The sequence below is a fragment of the Helianthus annuus genome, chromosome 3 (assembly GCF_002127325.2).
Source record: "Helianthus annuus cultivar XRQ/B chromosome 3, HanXRQr2.0-SUNRISE, whole genome shotgun sequence".
Lineage (NCBI taxonomy): Eukaryota > Viridiplantae > Streptophyta > Magnoliopsida > Asterales > Asteraceae > Helianthus > Helianthus annuus.
In genome coordinates this window covers 140698061-140717195 of record NC_035435.2, presented here as the reverse complement: position 1 = coordinate 140717195, position 19135 = coordinate 140698061, and the positions used below count along the sequence as shown (strand labels likewise).

Here is a 19135-nt window from a genome sequence, read left to right as displayed (position 1 = left end):
GAATTAATATTTTATCGCTACCATACCGTACTGAACAACATCGGTACCAGTATAAATTCATTTTTATGATTTTTATTTTGATAACGGGTACTTTGATTGTATCTTAAAAGTTATATAAAAATATATATTTAAATCAATTAAACAAATAAATCAATATAGTAATAAATACCTAGAAAAAAAAACAATAATAAAAAAATAAAAACTACTGTTCATGGCCTCTTTGTTTTCATATAGATAATATTAATTATTAATTATTAATATTAATATTAATAATAATTATTAATAGATAGAGATATATATAAAATAATAATATTCAAACAATACTAAAATAATATTTTTCATCACCACTTAGATATTAATATTTATTAATAAAACGTTACTCTTCATCATCACTTGATATTAATATGTATAATTATTTATAATCAATGTGTTAAATGAATTTCATTTAAATATACCAAAACAATTTAGGATCATCATACCTGATACATGCAATTAAATAGTACGTATACATTTAAAAAAAACAAGTACTTTACGTTATTAGTTTAATAATTACGTAATTATGGCGTCATTATATATTTCACACAGGAGAAAGATGTATACTGAAACTTAAATACTTGTTAAATTGTATTTTATAACAGCATTGTTAATTTTATATAATTATTATTTAACTTGAGCCACATGGGAATTCGTGAAAACAATGTGTTGAAACGGCTTGTAAGCCAGTTCAAGATTTTTTTGCCATGTGGTAAAAGGTGAGTGGTTGCTGAGGAAAGTTCTTGGTTTTTAACTTGAGCCGCGTGGGAATTCGTGAAATCACATTTTTTAGGGTGTCAAATGGCTATTTTGATATTTTGATCAGTCAAATGCTATTTTGGCTATTTTCTCTAAATTTATTATAGAGTTAAATGCCATTTTAGTCCATGTTGTTTGAGCCATTTTGTTAGTATAGTCTAAAAGTTTCATTTTTTGTCTGTGGTTCCAAAAAAGTTTCACCGTTGTCATTTTAGTCCACTGGGTTAACTTCATTCATTTCTTCTGTTAACGAGAATAGCAATTCGGGCATTTTATATGTAATTCTTTCAACTAGAAGGGCAATTCGGACATATAAAATGACCGAATTGTCCTTCTCGTTAACAGAAAAATGGAAGTTAACCCAGTGGACTAAAATGGCAACAGTGAACAGGCGAAAAATGAAACCTTTGAACTAAACTAAAAAAATAACTCAAACCAAATAGACTAAAATGACATTTAACTCTTTATTATATGTATATGCTAGATGATTTAACCTTTAGTATAAATTTATTATATGTATATGCTAGCTGATTTAACCTTTAGTTACGTTTCCTCCTCTCTCTTTCCTCTCTTGTTTTATAACAAAAAGTAAATTATTTTTTAAAAAGCACTGGATGTATTGTTTTATGGGTTCTACACTTTTGTCACATCATTTACCGGGTTCAATCGTCCACTATCTTCTATATCTTGTCATTAAAACGTTTCTTGTGTTATGACTCGATCAGAAAATCCCATGGCTTCCATTCACTACTCCAATATGCTTCTCATTTTGATCGTCCTTTTTGTTTCAGCTGTGGTGTTTCTTCACCGTCGAAGGCGCCTCCCTATTACTAATTGGCCGCTTATTGGCATGACGCCCCATCTCCTCCTAAATATCCACCGTATTCATGATTACGCCACTCATATCCTCACAGTTAGTGATGGTACTTTCATGTTCAAAGGTCCTTGGTTTGCCAATATAGACATGCTTGTCACCTCGGACCCTGCCAACATTCACCACATGTTGAGTAAGAACTTCCACAACTATCCTAAAGGCCCCGAATTTCGTAAAATGTTTGATCTCCTTGGAGATGGTATATTCAACTCGGATCATGAGTTATGGGAAATTCATAGGAAAACAACCATGTCTCTACTCAAACATCCTGAATTTCACACACTCTTGGAAACAAACATCAAGAACAAACTTGAAAAAGGACTTCTTCCTCTCCTTAACTTTGTGTCCTCGCATCATCAGGAGACAGATTTGCAAGAAATATTTCAGCGGTTCACTTTTGATGCTATTTGTGTATTGCTTTTGGATTATGACCCTGAAAGTTTGTGTATTGATTTACCCTTTGTTCCATGCGAGAAGGCTTTTACGGATGCTGAAGAAGCTCTTCTTTGGAGACATATATTGCCTGAAGAAGTTTGGAAGTTGCAGAGGAGATTTGGGATAGGGAAGGAGAAGAAGTTAAGTGATGCTTGGAAGGTTTTTGATGAATTTATATACAAGTGTTTGGATCTAAAAGACGAAAACAAGGAGGAAGATAAGTCAGGGTTGTTAACATCATTGATTAGAGGTTTTGATGGACAAAGAGGGACATCCGGGGACTCAAGAAAGTTCATAAAAGACACCATACTCAATCTAATGATCGCGGGGAGAGACACTACAAGCACCGCTCTTTCTTGGTTCTTTTATCTACTTGCCCAAAACCCGATAGTAGAGAAGAATATCCGAGACGAGATCAAGAAACATTTGGGTGGAAGAAAATGGGAAAGTTTGAGTATAAAAGAGTTGGGAGAATTGATCTATCTTCACGGAGGTATATGCGAAGCATTAAGGCTATACCCGCCAGTTGCATTTGAGCACAAATCTCCAGCAGCAGCGGACGTACTACCAAGTGGTCATGCCGTTGATGAGCACGCAAGGATAATTCTATCGTTTTATTCGATGGGGAGAATGGAAGGGATATGGGGGGAAGATTGCATGGAGTTTAAGCCAGAAAGATGGTTTTCAAGCGGAGGAGGGATAAAGCATGAGCCGTCGTACAAGTTCACCGCATTTCATGCAGGGCCAAGGACTTGTTTGGGTAAAGAAATGGCTTTTGTTCAGATGAAAATGGTGGCGACTGCAATCATTCACCATTACCATGTGGGGTTGGTGGAGGGTCACAATGTTCGTGCAAGTGATTCCATCTTACTACAGATGAAATATGGTTTGAAGGTCAGGCTCTTCCCTATCAACATCAATCAAGCTTCTTGATAATTGCAGTCCGCTTGCATGAATAATATTGAAGGGCCACCCTTGTCCCTTTGCATATATGTACACATATAGTCATCTAGTTCATGAGTATTTCTATTAATTTACCTTATCCTGATAATTGGAGTCCACTTGTTAGAATAATTGAAGGGTCACCCTTTGCATTTATATATATACATGCATAGTCTATCTGCATAGTATGTACTTCCAAATGTATAATATCTAGTTCATGACTATTTGTATTATCAATTTACGAATGCATACCCATACAAACATCAAAGAGATAAGATACAGGACCCATGCTATATATAATAAATTGTACATTATGTATTAATACTTGTACATTGAAATCCCATCACTAGTGATGACCACCCCCACTACATTTCTAACACTAGTGATAGAATATTGGATGATGACATGGCATGATTTGATTGGATATTGGGAGTGATAGAAATCTATCACTAGTGACCACTCCCTCCCCCCTTATTGATTCTATAGTTTAAATTAATATTGGATTTATGATTTTGATTATAGGATGGGTTGTAGTAGGGTCATCTTCTTTCATATTAGTGGAAGCCTCGTTCAAATATAGTTGTTTTTTAGGTGTTTTTGAGCTCATGTGATGAGAGTGGATGGGTGTTAAGCTGATATGAGAATAAACGGACTTGATTACTTTTTTGCTAAAAAAGTATAAAAACGAAATATGTGAGGCAAAAGAGAAGGGCCATTTTTAAAGCTTGTTTTTTTTTTTTTTGTGTGTGAGGGGCATAGCCAAGGTGAGGTGACACCGTTTTTAAATCTCCTAATTATGTCACGCACTAGCAAGTCATACACATTCATTCCTCAATATTCAACGCGTTATATATATAACGAGTTATTCCTATTACTCGTTACCAAAGTGGAGGCGGTGGTGTTAGTGATACTATCACTCGTTATGGGGAGTCCATAACGGACCACCCCCTCCCCCTAAGCATGTACTATGTATGGATGGATGGAAGGATGAATAGATGTGATCCGATAGAAACAGATTTTAATTTTCGATACAAGTATACAAACTAGAGTAATTATTATTACGTCACAATTTTAAAGTTGCGTAATATTTATTATGCTATTTAAATTTACTTGGATACAACAAAATGAAATGTAGCGTAATAATAATGACTAGCATAATTACTCTACTATTTCCTACACTTCAAAATGAACCAGCTTAACAAAATGAACCAGCTTAATTAATTTTGTTATTTGATCCTAACACTACATATATGTATATGTATATGTATATGTATATGTATATGTATATGTATATGTATATGTATATGTATATGTATCGGTTATTGGTGAGTGGCCTTTGAACATAGAAAAGCTTTTAGAGACGACACATATAAACATGTGGAATTTAGAGGAAAAGCATTATGGTCAAATTATATACACACTAAATTCTAATACATTTTTTTTTTGAAAAGAAGGCGATGTATTAAAAAGACTTAAGCAAGATGCTCAAGCAAGTACAAATTACAGGAAGATAAAAAAGTAACGAAGGTACAATACAATTACTCTCTCATACGAAAACTTCTCCATTTTTCCCATGGAAAATCCTTGAGTTCTGAACGATTACAAACCCATGAGAACGAAACTACTTTGATGTCTCCAATTATCTTCGCAAGGACTGGAGGTTTGCTTTTGAAAATGACATCATTTCTCGTTTTCCAAATGATCCAGCAGGTTGTTGCTACCGCCGTATACACCGCCCTTTTGTATTTCTTTATCCCTTGATACGAGTCCGTGAACTCCAATAATTGCACCACACTTAGGATATATCTAGGAAGAGGAATCTTCATCCATTGAAAGATTACAGCCCAGATTTGTTGAGCCAAGCCGCATGTAACGAGAAGGTGGTTAACCGATTCAATCTCTTCATTGCATAGGACACAGTTAACCGAGGGAAGATGAATTCGCAGAATCTGAAGTGCCTCTTTCGTAGCGATCCGGTCCAAAACGACTCTCCAAAGGAAGCAGTTAACCTTTTTGGGAATCCAATGCAGCCAGATCAGCACTGTTGTTTCGTTTATTAAACTGATTTCATCAAGTTCCGCCCTTACCAATCTTGCCTGAAATTCCACTTGTTTCTCACCCATCCTCCATAGCCACGCATCTGATCTTTGACTAATTGTGACCTCGTTTATGACTGCCAAACATTCATCCCATTCTTTTAACAATGCATTAGATGACAGATTGTTTCTACTTCCCCAGAACCACTGGATACCTCCTTGGTTTGTTCTATAACGATCCGAGACATAGCATCTTTTGTCACTTTCATGATTATAAAGATTCGGAAAAGTATCGCTTAAAGTTCTATTTCCAGCCCATAAATCCAACCAAAACGGGATTTTGTCTCCTTTTCCCATATTCGGAAGCATTCTATCGCATACAACAATTGGCTAATTTGCATTTAACCGACCCATATTAACTATTGCTTTCCAAACACCACCAATAGAGTTTTTTAGTGGGATTGAGGATTTAATTTGAGCCCCACTATGAAGAGCCGTGATCACCCTTGCCCAAAAGGAGGATGGTTCGTTTTTATAATGCACACACCATTTGATCATGATAGCCTTGTTCATTGATGCAATACTACCTATACCCAACCCACCCTTATTTTTTGGAGCTGCCACTTTAAACCACGGGACCCAGCTGACTTTGTTTTTATCCATGCACCTGGCCCACAGGAATTTACGACGAATTCTTTCCAAATGTTTAACAACTTGAATTGGGGCACAAAAAAGTGAGAGGTAGTAGGTAGGAAGATCATTACCTAACACCGCTTGGATTAGTGTCACCCTACCGCCGAATGATAACGTTCGAGCCTTCCATAATGTAAGCTTTTCCTCAAATCTTTCAATTATAGGCTTCCAAAACTTCACACGATTCATGTTTGCACCAACCGAAAGACCGAGATAAATGAAGGGGAATGCACCCGTTTTGCATTGTAGGATTGCCGCCTTTTGCATAATAGCCTCGTTTGATACACCCAACCCAAATAGATGACTTTTGAAGAAGTTTACCTTTAATCCTGAAGACAAATGGAAGCATCTTAATAATCTTGAGAGATTATGAAGGTTTGTATCAGACCATTCCCCCACAAATAAAACATCGTCCGCATAGAGTAGGTGTGAAATGGTTGGGCCCTCATTTGGCATGTTAACCCCCTTGAATCATCCGTTTTCCCTAGCCGTGATTGTTGCAACATAAAGAGCTTCCATAGCTAGAATGAATAATAAAGGAGATAGAGGATCCCCTTGACGAGTTCGACATTGAATTCTTGTGATGGAGAGCCGTTTACCAAAATTGAGGATCTTGAAGACGATAAGATGCCAAAGATCCATTTACGCCATAAGGCTGGAAACCCCATTTGCGAGAGAATAGACTCTAGGAAGTCCCAACTTATAGAATCGAACGCCTTTTCAAAATCCACTTTGAATAACATTAGCTTCTTTTTCACTTTTTTGCTCCATGAGACCAGTTCATTGATAATAAGATGACCCTCCAAGATGCTACGACCCTCGATATAGGCCGTTTGGGTGTTGCTAACCAGAGAGCCCATTACTTTCTTCAATCTCTTAGCCAAGATTTTTGAGACCAATTTCGAGATACAACCAATGAGGTTGATAGGCCGAAATTCATTTATGAATTGAAGGTTGGACACTTTAGGCACTAAAGTGATGAAACTCGAGTTACACCCCCTATTGAGCTTCCCAAGGACATAGAAATAATCTAAAAGTTTGACAAAGTCAGCTTCCATACTTTCCCAAAACTGTCTGATAAAGCTGAAAGTGAAGCCATCTGGTCCTGGTGCCTTGTCACCCCCACAATCCCACACTGCCTCTTTAATTTCTTCTCTAGAAAACCATTTTACCAGCAGAGCCGATTGATCCAGAGACAAAGCTTTGAATCTATTGTTTGCGAACTTGGGTCTGCAGTGGTTATCTTCTTTGAATAATTTCTCAAAATAATTTTTTATCTCCAACTTTAAAGAATCCGGCTGCGAAATCCATACATCATTGAAAACAAGACCGTTGATCCTATTGTGTTTCTGATGACTTTTGATAATACCATGAAAGAATGAGGAGTTCTCGTCTCCCTCGATTAACCATTTGACCTTTGCTCTTTGCCTTAGATCCTCCAAATTATTTACTTCCAGTTCCGCCAATTTATTAACCCATACTTCTCTACTTTGAACTTCCTCATCCGAAAGAGACATAGATTCGGCTTTCAGGTCGAGATTTTCTATTTTCTTTGTGAGCTCACAAATTAATCTTTGATCCCGAGCCTTTAACTCCTTACACCATGGTTTGATTGCCGTTTTAACTGCTTTCAACCGTAAACTCAACATTTTGTCCGAAGGGTTTGGTTGTTGAAATTCAAGATACGAGTTTAGCACAATGTCTCGTAGGCTATCTTCATTTAGCCATGAGTTGAAAAAACGGAATGGAGGAGTGCCAAATATTTCAGCTTAGCATTTTAGAAGCAGGGGACGATGATCAGAACGGTATCTGGGCAACCCAGTTAGAGTTGCAGAGGCCCAATTTGACAGGAAAGAATGGCAGACCAGGACTCTGTCAATTTTACTAAGACTTCTGCCGTCATCCGACATGTGTGTATATGAACAACCAAGCATATTGTATTCGGATAGACCTGCTGACCGGATAAACTGATTGAAGCTTTCTGCCGCTTGAGGATTGAACCTGGAATTCCTCATTTCTCTAGGTTCCCTAACACAATTGAAGTCGCCCAAAAGAATCCAGGATCCGATGTGTGAGCTTAAAAGATTAAGCAGATTCAACCACAGGTCTTTTTTGCTATTATTATCATGGGGGGCATATATATTCACAACATTGATACTCCCACCCCCGTTTGTTAATTCACCCATAGTAGCCAAAAAATGTCTGTTTGCGACCGATGATTTTTTAATGAAAATAGATGGATCCCAAATATTCAATAAACCCCCCGATCTCCCAGTAGCATCTACTGCTTCTGAATCAAAATAGGGATTACCCCAAAAAGAGTTCACCTGTAGCTTTTCCAAGTCTGTAAGCTGGGTTTCTTGTATTGCAACGAAATTGACCCTGTTGTGCTTGATCAACTCTTTAATATGCATCGCCTTCATGGGGTTACCAGCTCCCCTAATATTCACGGAAAGATAATTCATTGGGAATTAATCGACACCCTTTCACCTATCACTTGCTTCCTGATGTCATTTTCTTTGCCATTCATGTCAAAACCCAGATATTCTCCAACATCTTTTGTGAGACTTACTTCCTTTTCCACCTCCAGGTCCTCCTGTTGTGAAACCGATCCCTTTTCCTTTGATACACCATCATCGACTTTAGATCCAGTGTTTCTCCCTTTACTTTTCGGACAATCTCCATTGCGTGGGGTCCAGAGTGAGTCTTTCATTCTCATAGAGGGAAATCTGAATTTGGATTTCTTGCCAGGACCAGCTCGATTTGAATTTGCAGAGATTTGTTTCGATGATTCTGCTATGTCGTATGGGGGAATATTTAGGTCAAGAGTCTCTTTCCCCTTAACCTGTTGTAGTAGTGCTCTTAGGTTGAAAGGATCTGGAGACTCTGAATTCTCCTCATTTGTAGACTTGGGCCGGGCTGCATGATTATTATCTGAATTTTCAGGCGGGGGAGTCTCCAATATAGGCCCAGCATCAAAAAGCTTGTTAAGCCCAAGACCTTCCTCAGTCTCTGCCAGACAAGTAGGCCCACCATGTGGAAGAGGTGGAGGGGTATCATACGGGCCCATTTCCGAACCCACCGAATTTGATGATACGGCCCTTTTAGTGTTATTGTCATTATGTCTACATGCATTGGATTTCGAAAAAGGAGTATTAATATCACCAGCCGACTTTGGTGACTGTGCTGAAGACATTCCAGTATCCCTATTATTGTTGCTTTTGTTCCCAAGAACTCCGACTTTTGGACTACCCTTTTCAACTACCGGAGAATAATTGCTGGAGCATGACTGTCCGGATTCCGCCTGAGTTTTTGAGTTATTCTGGTACGTGGGTGTAACCGGAGTGAACAGGGAACCATCGCAAATATCTTCCGTAATTAGAATATCATGTGGACGACCATGCCAGGCGATAGTTAGAATGCTATTTATGCGGCCAACTTTGCTGGTAATGATTCACACCGAATTAACCGATAGATCCAAATCTTCGTCGTCAGCATCGGAAGGGATTACCACTGACCCAATCAAGTTTCCTATTTTATCAAAAATATTTGGACCCTAAAATTGAAGCGGTACCCCCCTAATATAAACTCTTGCCAGTCGTTGATATGGTAAATGTCTTCCATCCCAAAAGAAGAGATCTTTAAACCATTTTTCCCAATTTTCTTTTTGATTATCTAAAAGTTTTTTGCCGCCGATTGCGTTTCGAACGTTAGTAATAGTCTCATGCCACCTATGTATTTTGACGTGAAGCCAAACAAACCATCTTCCTCCAGTATCTGCTGGTGGCGTTTCAAGTCGTATGGGTTCCGTAATTCAGCCACTAATGACGACACCCTCCATCTTTTTGAAGCTTCGCTTTCGACCGTTGTTATGTTAATTGGTTCCTCTGGCGCCGTGGCATGTTTAATGCCAGTGATTACCTCCACATAGGTTCTACTATCTTTAGCATGGATTGGTTCCTTGTCATTGACACCTTTTACTTCTTCATTCCTGTACTTTCTATCGTTGAACACTGGTTTATTATGTTGGGGATACCTATGATGATTATCTTCTTCCTTGACAAATTTTGCCGGCTTGACAAATAATCTTCTTAGGTCAATTTTGACAGTTCCAAGCTCACCTGCCATAAACTGGGCATCTCGAACATCTTCAAATCTTATAAAGCCAAATCTGTTGCCCTTTTTGTCTCGTTTCTTTGGTACATACGCATCTGACATTTTTCCAAAACCATTGAATACATCCCATAGTAGATAACTGGAGCAGTCATCCGGTAGATTTCCGACAAAGAAAGTAGTTTCCTTCACTTGAAACCTGCTACGATTTTTGTCTTCATTAATTAATCTTTTGCCTTTGTACTTAGCCACACGCCATTCTTCTTCCTGTCTAACTTTATGACCCCAGCCGTTGTAATATTGTCTGCGAAGATCCATTTCGAATACACTTATGGAAAGAACCGATATGTATACGCTATCCCCCCTAGCCCCTCCAAACAAAACAAACGAATCAGTAGCGCCCCGACCCTAAAGGTGTTAATGGAATTTGAATCGATCTAGCTAAACTATACTCAGATAGCCGCGATCAATATCAGACCCACTAAGCCCCGAAGAAGTCCAGGAACCACTGCGTGAAATGAGGGTAGAGGAGACGCGAGCCAAGAACAAAGAAAATAAACCGACCTGGTTGCGAATGGGAGAATCGCCGAATCAAGATAGAAGGAAAGGTACAAACCGGAGCTTCCCAGGAGAAGGGACCGGGACCTATCACGCTATTCTGACAAAGCTATCTCCATCGAGCACTCCGGCGACGGTTCAGAGAGAGGAGAAAAGATATCTGGACTTCTAATTTTGTTAGAATAGCTTAGTTTCTCTTGTTTGATTTAAATTCTAATACATATAGCTGTGTTTCATAAAGTTATGAAGAGCCACGTAATTAAAAACATGATTGAGTTATGGAGGGTGGTGTGTGGGTCATAGAACCAAGAGCGGTCAAAGAGGCTTTTAGGAGCTTTTTCAGGAGCGGTTTATAGAGCCGGTACTAAAGAGACCTCTCATACAAGGGGACGGTTTTAAAAGGTTAACACATGTTCAAGCCGAAACCTCGGTGAGTCCATCCTCTAAACAAGAAATTAAAGAGGCAGTTATGAATTGTGGGGGTGATAAAGTGCTGGGACCATACGGTATGACATATGCTATTATCAAAAAATATTCACAGTACAAAAACAGTTTTTTGGTGCCAACAAATATATCATCAAATAATGGGATTTGTTGGTGCTGTTCGATAAGAGCACCATTAAATCGCTAAACACACCACAAAAAAATCAATAATAGAAACCAAATCAGTTCACCAAAAAATCAATGATAGAAACCAAATTAGTCCACCATTAAATCTCTAAACAGACCACCAAAAAATCAATGATAGAAGTCTCTAACACGTGTCAATATGCATTTACCACCATTTAATCCACTACTAGAATATCAAAAAAATTTGGCACTGCTTTGATTGGTTCACTTCATCACTTGGGTTATCTTTATATTTTTAAAAAATATAATATAAAAAGGTTATTGGCGATGGATTTTCGATTATGAACCGGTCCGTAAAATATATACATTATTTGAACAAATGTTTTTTAGTTTTATTTTATTTATAAAACATCCAAGATCTAATATAAAGGCAAATAAAACAAAAAACTATACAAACAAAAAATGTATAAACTCTACAAGCATAATGAAATAAAATTACATGTTCATGGGAAGCTACAAAGAATGAGATAAAAACATGATTTCTATAAAGCCATTTCCTAAAATAACAATTTAAACACATACAATCAAACCAAATCAAAATAGTGTAATTGTACATCCTTGGCACTTCAAAGCATAAATGACGTCCATTGTCGTAATAGTTTTCGGGCGAGTATCTTCGGTGTATTTGATGGCATCACGCATAAAATCATCAAGAAAGATCTTCAAAAATCTTGTGTCTCTTCGTAGATAAGGCCATTGACACGCTTTACGCCACATCGCCGGTTTCTTGATATCGTGGAAGCCGTTCCGGAAAACTTTCTGGTGATGTTTTGCTCCTCCTTCACATTTTTCTCTCCCTAAAAAAGATTTTGATTTTAAAATTGTGTCTGTATATATGTGGGTATAAAGGTTGTGTTTTTGGAGGCATGATTTGATCCATTGATTGAAATGGATGAGAGCAATTGAAAATCGTAGGATTATGATCCATGTGATGCCTAATAAAATGTTTTGATTGGTTCACTTTATTGGTGCTATTAACAATTTCAACCTCAAAAAATCAATTTAGTGATGCTATTAACAATTTCACCCTCAAAAAATCAATTTAGTGACACCCATCTCCTTTATAACATCAAAATGATTGTCAGTTGCTAACCAACAAATATTAACTCAAGTCATTGATTGTGTGATTAATACATGCCGGTTACGAAATGAAGTGTGCCTATGAAGTTCTTCGAATTTTGTCTTGATTGGAAAGTTGAAAAGGTTTTCCATTTTGAATATTTATTTTATCAATTTAATTGTATTTAAGAACACTTCAATTATTAAAACTTTTATTTAATTCCTTCATGAATTCCAAGGATCAAATATCTAAATTGCCCTTAAAGTGTCTTAAAACTTTGGACAATGTCCAAGTTTCCCCCTCTAATATGGCTTGCTTCATTTGTACATGGTACTTCAAGATTTGTACCTATGGAAAATTACGAAAAGAGTAGAAAACTCAGTTCTTTTAATAAGGTATTAATATTAATATTATTAATATTATTATTATTATTATTATTAATTAATATTAATATATGATAATAGGGAAGCTGAATGAACAGTGCCAAAGACCACATGTTCATTCAGCCATATATGAAGGATGGGTGGTTCGCTGGTGTCATTTGATGTATGTGTCACGTTGCTTCTTACACACGTGTTGCTTCCCCTAATTTCCAGCCTCCTAACTGTATCAATCACTCACTGATGGAGAGAGTCCTGGAAGAGAGAGAGGGGTTCTGCTAGACAGAGAGAGATCAGAGAAGATATGCGACACAGTAGACAGAGAAGCAGGGTGGGGTGCTTCCACGTCTCCGGCGGCAGAGACGGTGGTTAAACCGTCGGAATGGGTGAGAACCCGGTGCCAGGTTCTCTGGCGGTGAGAGACCTGGGATTTCTAGGGTTCCGACGAGGTCCGGTGAGAACCTGGTGACCTGAACCAGGTATGCATGTACCCTTTATAGTCAGATCGGGTCATGGTTGTGGTTTACAACGGTGGTGGTGGTAGGGACGTGGTGGAAACCGGTCACGGATAGGGTAGAGAGATACGTCTGGAGAGGAGAGAAATAGAGTAGAGAGAGGCGACTGTTAGGGCAAGGGTTTCACCGTCAAAGAAGTAGGGCCATCTGACGGAGATCGCCAGTAGGAGCTGAAGTCGAAGGAGAAAGCAACGGTGAAGGTGGCGCTGTAGGTTTAAGAGATAAAACATCCGATGCCTGCACAAAAGCCGGTGAAAATGAGGGTGCTGAAGCAGGAGATTTACCGAATTAGATCCGTACATCGGCGGCCTTAAACGCTCCAACCGGAGGTGCAAACACCGTGAATCCTTTCCCCGTTGCTTTCTGGTAAACTTTAAACACCCCTGTCTCAGTAATCAGCTTCACAAACATTATATTTTTTAGGTTAATGTTTTCAGATTTGAATGTTCTTCTTCGACTCCTATTTGGGTGGAGCAACTTTAATGTATTCATATAATTCTTCGAAAGTTGTTGCGAATGTGTAGGATTTGTAAAACTGATGCAGAATAGAAATTAATATATTCAAACTAGGTATGTAAAAGAAAATTGATAATGTTACATATTATTTTGCTGAAGATAAACTCCAAGAACTAATTGGAGTTTGCTCCATATTCATCAAAACGAACAAGCCACCTGCTTAAAAGCTTAACTTTTTTACTTTTGAGCTCTTTTGTGGAAGTATATGTTTTATGATAAGGTTAATGAGGTGTACCCTACAATATTTCCTATGACAACGATGATATAAGTTTATGGTGTACTCTCAGATTCTACAAGATAACCAAGCAGCATCCATCTTATATTTTGACTGTTTTGACCGTTATATGTCAAACACACACCAGTCACTCCTCCGAGTCGAAGATATTAGACTAACCGAGCCCGTGGGCCCATAGAAACCTAACCGAGCCCGTAGGCCCATAGTCTAATAGAAGATAGAGGGCAAACCTCTTAAGCTTTTTGCATCCACGTAGTAGAGCTCGGACTCCGTTGGCAAGGGGTAAATCTGTATAAACCTCTTTAGTGTCGAGCAAAACCACATGAAAATCATTCAAGTTTTCAAGTGCATACCCACAAATTCAAGAGCTGCATTTGTGTTATCAGATACATATACAACAATGTATGTCAGGTCTAGATAGACTTGTGATATTGTTGTTTGGCCTATTTGAAAAACAATGCACCTTGTGTTTAACATTATGTTTAGTACTGTAGCTCTTTGTGTTTCTGCGCAAGTCTTTGTTTTAACATTATTTTTAGTAATGCGCGAGTGCGCGAGCCTTTGTGTTTATGCACGGAAGTAGGGGAAATGTGATGGGATATCATCATTGCTTACTGTATAAACGCTACCATAACCAACCATAATTTTTAGACCAAACACAACACTTTTAATATTGACAATTAATATGCCCTTTTTCTAAACTTTTTACCAAATTGTGCAAATAATTTATGCTTTCTGTGATATTTCAGACTATTGTGGAAAGTGAAGTATGTACAAATGGAGCCTGAAATTCCACCTTAATCTCGCATTCAGGGAGACCCCTATAGAAGTCAGAATATGAAGAAGCTGGGTTCACACTTTTAGACAGTACGAAACTTGGTTTTCATTACTCACCAGTGATGTAAGTTCACAATTACAACGTTGCTACGTGTTGAAAAATGAAGATACACCATCTATAATTTACTTATTTATTTATAAAAATGTGAAATTTGATTTAGGGATGAAATCTGATGCTAAAGCCACACGTATTCTCCATTGCTACGTGTTGCCACTTTTTCCAGTTTTTTATGCTCTCGCTCATTTGAATATTTAGGAAAGGGGTGACGATGATTATGATGATAAGCACTATATGAACCATAACTGGAATTCTGACCCATAACTGGATTTCTAGCATGCATCTATTTGAGATTTCTAGCATGTTATTGACGAAATATAATAAAACAAAATGAAAACAGTAACAAAAACATAATATTACATAAGAAATGATCGATGTGTTACGGTTTTGTTGTTTGTGTTACAGATAAGTGGCGTCTTCCAAAGATCCATGCTCCAGAGAAAAAATTACAGTATTGGGACCAGATGTGATAGCTTACAGTCTCTTTTGACGAAGCTTTCTGCTAGCCTTTGCTTAACAATTGGTACTTCAAGTGAACTGATTCTGTGTGTGTTGTTTTTGTGCTTACAAATGATTCTTTTTAATACTTTCTGGGTAGACTTTTGAGAACCTGTTTAAATCTGATTGTCTACTTAATGAAGTCTGTGGCTCGAGGCCGAGAGGTAGTTCGATCAGGCTATCATATTTGTATAGTTATTCTTTATCTTACGGTTGATCATGGTTGCCCGATCGCATTTTTGTAGAGTTATTACGGTCATCTTTGTTTGAAATGGTAGCCATTTATGGTGAACTGTATTGGAAGCAAGGGCAGTGGCAGGTTAATGTTAAACATGAGTGGAAAATAAGTATAACACCTTCTCTAACGTGGCGCACATGAAGGTCCGTGGTTGTTGTTGTAGAGAAACGGGTTGGTAGGATGTGGCGTGGTAGGATGTGGTGAGCACAGTGTGAAAAATCCTTCTCTATGGACGTGAGCGGACCAGAAGGGAAGTCAATTACGAGCATTTGTAATGGGTACTGTGATTTGGTTAAAACTTAAAAGTAATCAATATGAAACATGAGTTTAAAGGAAATTATGTTTTAGATAACATTTTGTGAGTAATCATAGCTATGCTATCCTGTGATGCCACATGAAGCTTAGCTAGCCTCAGTTTTTAAGCATCTAGAGGCTATTAGTCTTTATTAGTATTCATTTATTTGCCCTGGTTGTTATCAAATCCATGAAAGTCACATAGTATAAAGGTTATTTGGAAGATCCGAACCTAACCAAACCGGTTTCAGTGTTGAACGGCAAGATGCCATGTTTAAATTTACTATAAACGGTGCGCGTTGGTTTCAGTGTTAAACGGCAAGATGCCATGCTTAAATTTACAATAAACGGCGCCGCAACGCGCGTCAGGTTAAAAAAACCTAGTTATAGATAATAATTAAATAACTCTTTAACTTTTTTCTCAAATTCGACCTTATACAACAATAATAAGTATACTTTATCATTATTAATTATGTTATGAACTATACTAATATTTTCGTAAATCAAAAACACTAAATTCAATCTAACAATCCTAATTGTCTTAGTCCTAGAAATCCATATTTCATTGTATTCATTGTAATCGTTTATTCGCTCTATTTATACTTGTATATTATATTATGTTGTTAGGATAATCTTTAGAATTTATTCCAAGACGCTACAACTTGTGCTAGGTTGTATTTGTGCTTATCTTCGCAAACAATGAGTAAATCATTCTCCTTTTTACTTTTAAACATTTTGGGGTGTATCAACGTGTCCCGCAAATATCATATTCATTTTCTTAAATTATCAAGCATGCAAATTCATTGTGTAGATTATGTGCTATTTATTTATGTGTTTATTTGGTTAGTATTTGTGTTATTCAATTCAAGCAAGCAAGCAAACATATTGTGGATTCACTGGCTGACCTTTCCCCATGGCCATAGGATGTTAGTATCACCTTCATTCAGTCTCGCTACTTAGGGCTAGAGATAATCTCGCTCTTCGAGCTTGAGACTCACACATGCATTGGTTTATTTTATTTATTATTGGTTTTCATCATTTGTGATTATTCCATTATCACATGAATTGCATGTTATTTTCTAAATAAATCATTTTTGTTGACCAAAATAGTTTACATAGGTACAGAAAATGAAGTTTGATGATACAAGGATAGAAGTCACATAGAATTGCCTTAAAATAAATAAATGGTATTTTATTTGTACTTTCTTTTTTACTTATGTTTTATGTTTGAACTTATATGTTTGGTGTGACAATTTAAATAAAGTGACATGATTAATTATGAAATATTTAATAGTGTGATAAGCTTTGGACAATCATCGTGCCTCGATTGATAATCTGTCATGAAGATTGGTATTAGACTCAATGGCTATATGGATTCAGGTTACTAGACTATAACGTTGGGACCTAAAACTATATGTATTTTTGCCCTAGTTTATATATTTAATTTTATATCTTTTAAATTATTTATGTCACACACATATTCATGAGAACACCTTTAGTTGTTATCCATGCTAAATGTTATATGCTTACATACTATTATATGTCTCCCATGCTAAAATATGATTTAATTTAATGTCACACTTGCACACACAATGTTATACAAATTTCAAATCTCTTATGTATTCAAATCCCTATTCATATTTCTATGATTTTTCATCATGTTAATTTTCGATGGATTTTCATTTACTCTTGGATTTTTTTTATTATTTTTTTTAGGCTTTGTTATTAATTTGAATTTTCATTCTCGTCAAATTGAGTTTTTGTGACGAGCATGTAGTAACTGGAAGGGTTAAGTATCGGTAATCGGGACGTCTTGTCTAGACTGGCATTCATAGAATAGATGATATCAAATGTTCATGGTATAAAGTTAATTCGGAAAAGTTGTCACTAATTTTGTGATATATATATATATATATATATATATATATATATATATATATATATAGGACGAGGATCATTACAGAACACTAAATACTGCGAGAATAAAAAGAACAACTCTAAATCACTAAATTTTGGAATTTAACGTTGATATTTTTTTTTAATTTTATGTTTCTTACATTCATATATGTATTACATATACATAAAAAACCATATATTTTTACCTACACATAGCCTACATACATGTAGGTAATTTAACCTACACATAACCTACCTATGTGTAGGTTATGTAAAAACTAAAAATTTTCCATATTTTATTTTAAATTCTAGTGTGAGAAACAATAAATCTTACATTTGTAATATTTTCATTTACTTTTGAGGTTTTTAGGATTGAAAAAATGAGTAATTCATTTTGTTCTGTGTGTTCTCGCAATATTTAGTGTTCTGCATAGAACCTGCCCCTATATATATATATATATATATATATATATATATATATATAGGGTAAGGTTCATGCGAGAACCACCCTTATTGCGAGAACCGCGAGAACCAATGTGAACAAGTGGCAATTTTATAAATACCAAATAACTTTTAAAAAAACACGCTTACCTGCTTTACTATATCGGACTTCAAGCCAAAATTAAACTACATTTAATACAAACTTCCATGTCCACTCTCCAAAATTCTGAGTATATCCAGGTCTCTCAACGATTATCAACCTGAATCTATCAACAATTCGTCGATTACAATCGATTTCATCATCGTCTCGAATACATCATCACTTCACCATCATCAGTTCACCATATCACCATATCGAAGCATCTGGATTGAGATTTTATCTCAGATTTGAGATTTTACCAGCAGTTATTTCATATTTCGTCATATAATTGAGGTTAGTTCCCAAAATTTGTCCAGTGATTATAAGAATAGATGATTCAATGAGTGTGTCCCTAAGACGGTATCGCCGGAATTAATCGCCGTCGAAATCGCCGCCGCCAACGAAATCATTGACGGATTGGTAATATAGATATGGCCATATTAATCGAGACACCGTTTGCAAGTTTATACAATTCGTTTATATTGTTATATGATAGATAATTTGTCGTTTGTACTTTTATATGATAGATTATTTGTCGATTCAAGCTTCGTTTTGTATTGTGTGATATATAGCTATGCACATGTGCATATTTTGACATCACAGGTTTAACAGAATTGGCTATTAAGGTAATTCTTGTGTAATATGTGGTTATGCACATGTGCATAGATTGTAATAATAAGTCAATATGCACATGTGCATAGTGTGCAATAACATGTGAATAAGGTAGTTAATGTTGATGTAGGTGACATTAGATAAGGTATTTAGTTGTATTTGGTGTGATGTATAGTTATGCACATTTGTACTTAATGTTAGATTATGTTAATAAGGTAGTGTTATGTGATATATAGATATGCACATGTTTTTAATAGGAAGCAAACGAATATGACACGTCTGAAGGAGGAAGTTAACACGCTTGGGTTTCTTTGGATTAAAAATAGGGCAAAGTGCAACGCTT

The 19135-nt window shown here is 36.5% G+C and overlaps 2 protein-coding genes and 1 long non-coding RNA gene across 3 annotated transcripts; 2 read left to right on the top strand and 1 right to left on the bottom strand.

The window, feature by feature from the left end:
• The first annotated feature begins 1461 nt into the window (after positions 1–1461).
• Positions 1462–3238, top strand: LOC110929821 (alkane hydroxylase MAH1). Its single transcript, XM_022173011.2, has one exon. The coding sequence runs from the start codon at positions 1505–1507 to the stop codon at positions 3032–3034; it is 1530 nt and encodes a 509-aa protein (XP_022028703.1). The 5' UTR covers positions 1462–1504; the 3' UTR covers positions 3035–3238.
• A 1343-nt stretch (positions 3239–4581) lies between these two features.
• On the bottom strand, positions 4582–5436 carry LOC110932129. The gene has a single exon (XM_022175486.1). It carries the CDS (start codon positions 5434–5436, stop codon positions 4582–4584), a length of 855 nt encoding a protein of 284 aa, XP_022031178.1.
• Positions 5437–12632: 7196 nt separating this feature from the next.
• On the top strand, positions 12633–15389 carry LOC110929822. Its single transcript, XR_002587421.2, has 3 exons — positions 12633–13394; positions 14529–14680; positions 15080–15389. It is a non-coding gene; the product is annotated as an uncharacterized LOC110929822 (long non-coding RNA).
• The last annotated feature ends 3746 nt before the right edge of the window (positions 15390–19135 follow it).

What these genes read in the sequence shown, in the direction of transcription:
- LOC110929821 (XM_022173011.2), top strand. Translation starts at nt 1,505, where the DNA reads ATGACTCGATCAGAAAATCCCATGGCTTCCATTCACTACTCCAATATG.
- LOC110932129 (XM_022175486.1), bottom strand. Translation starts at nt 5,436, where the DNA reads ATGGGAAAAGGAGACAAAATCCCGTTTTGGTTGGATTTATGGGCTGGA.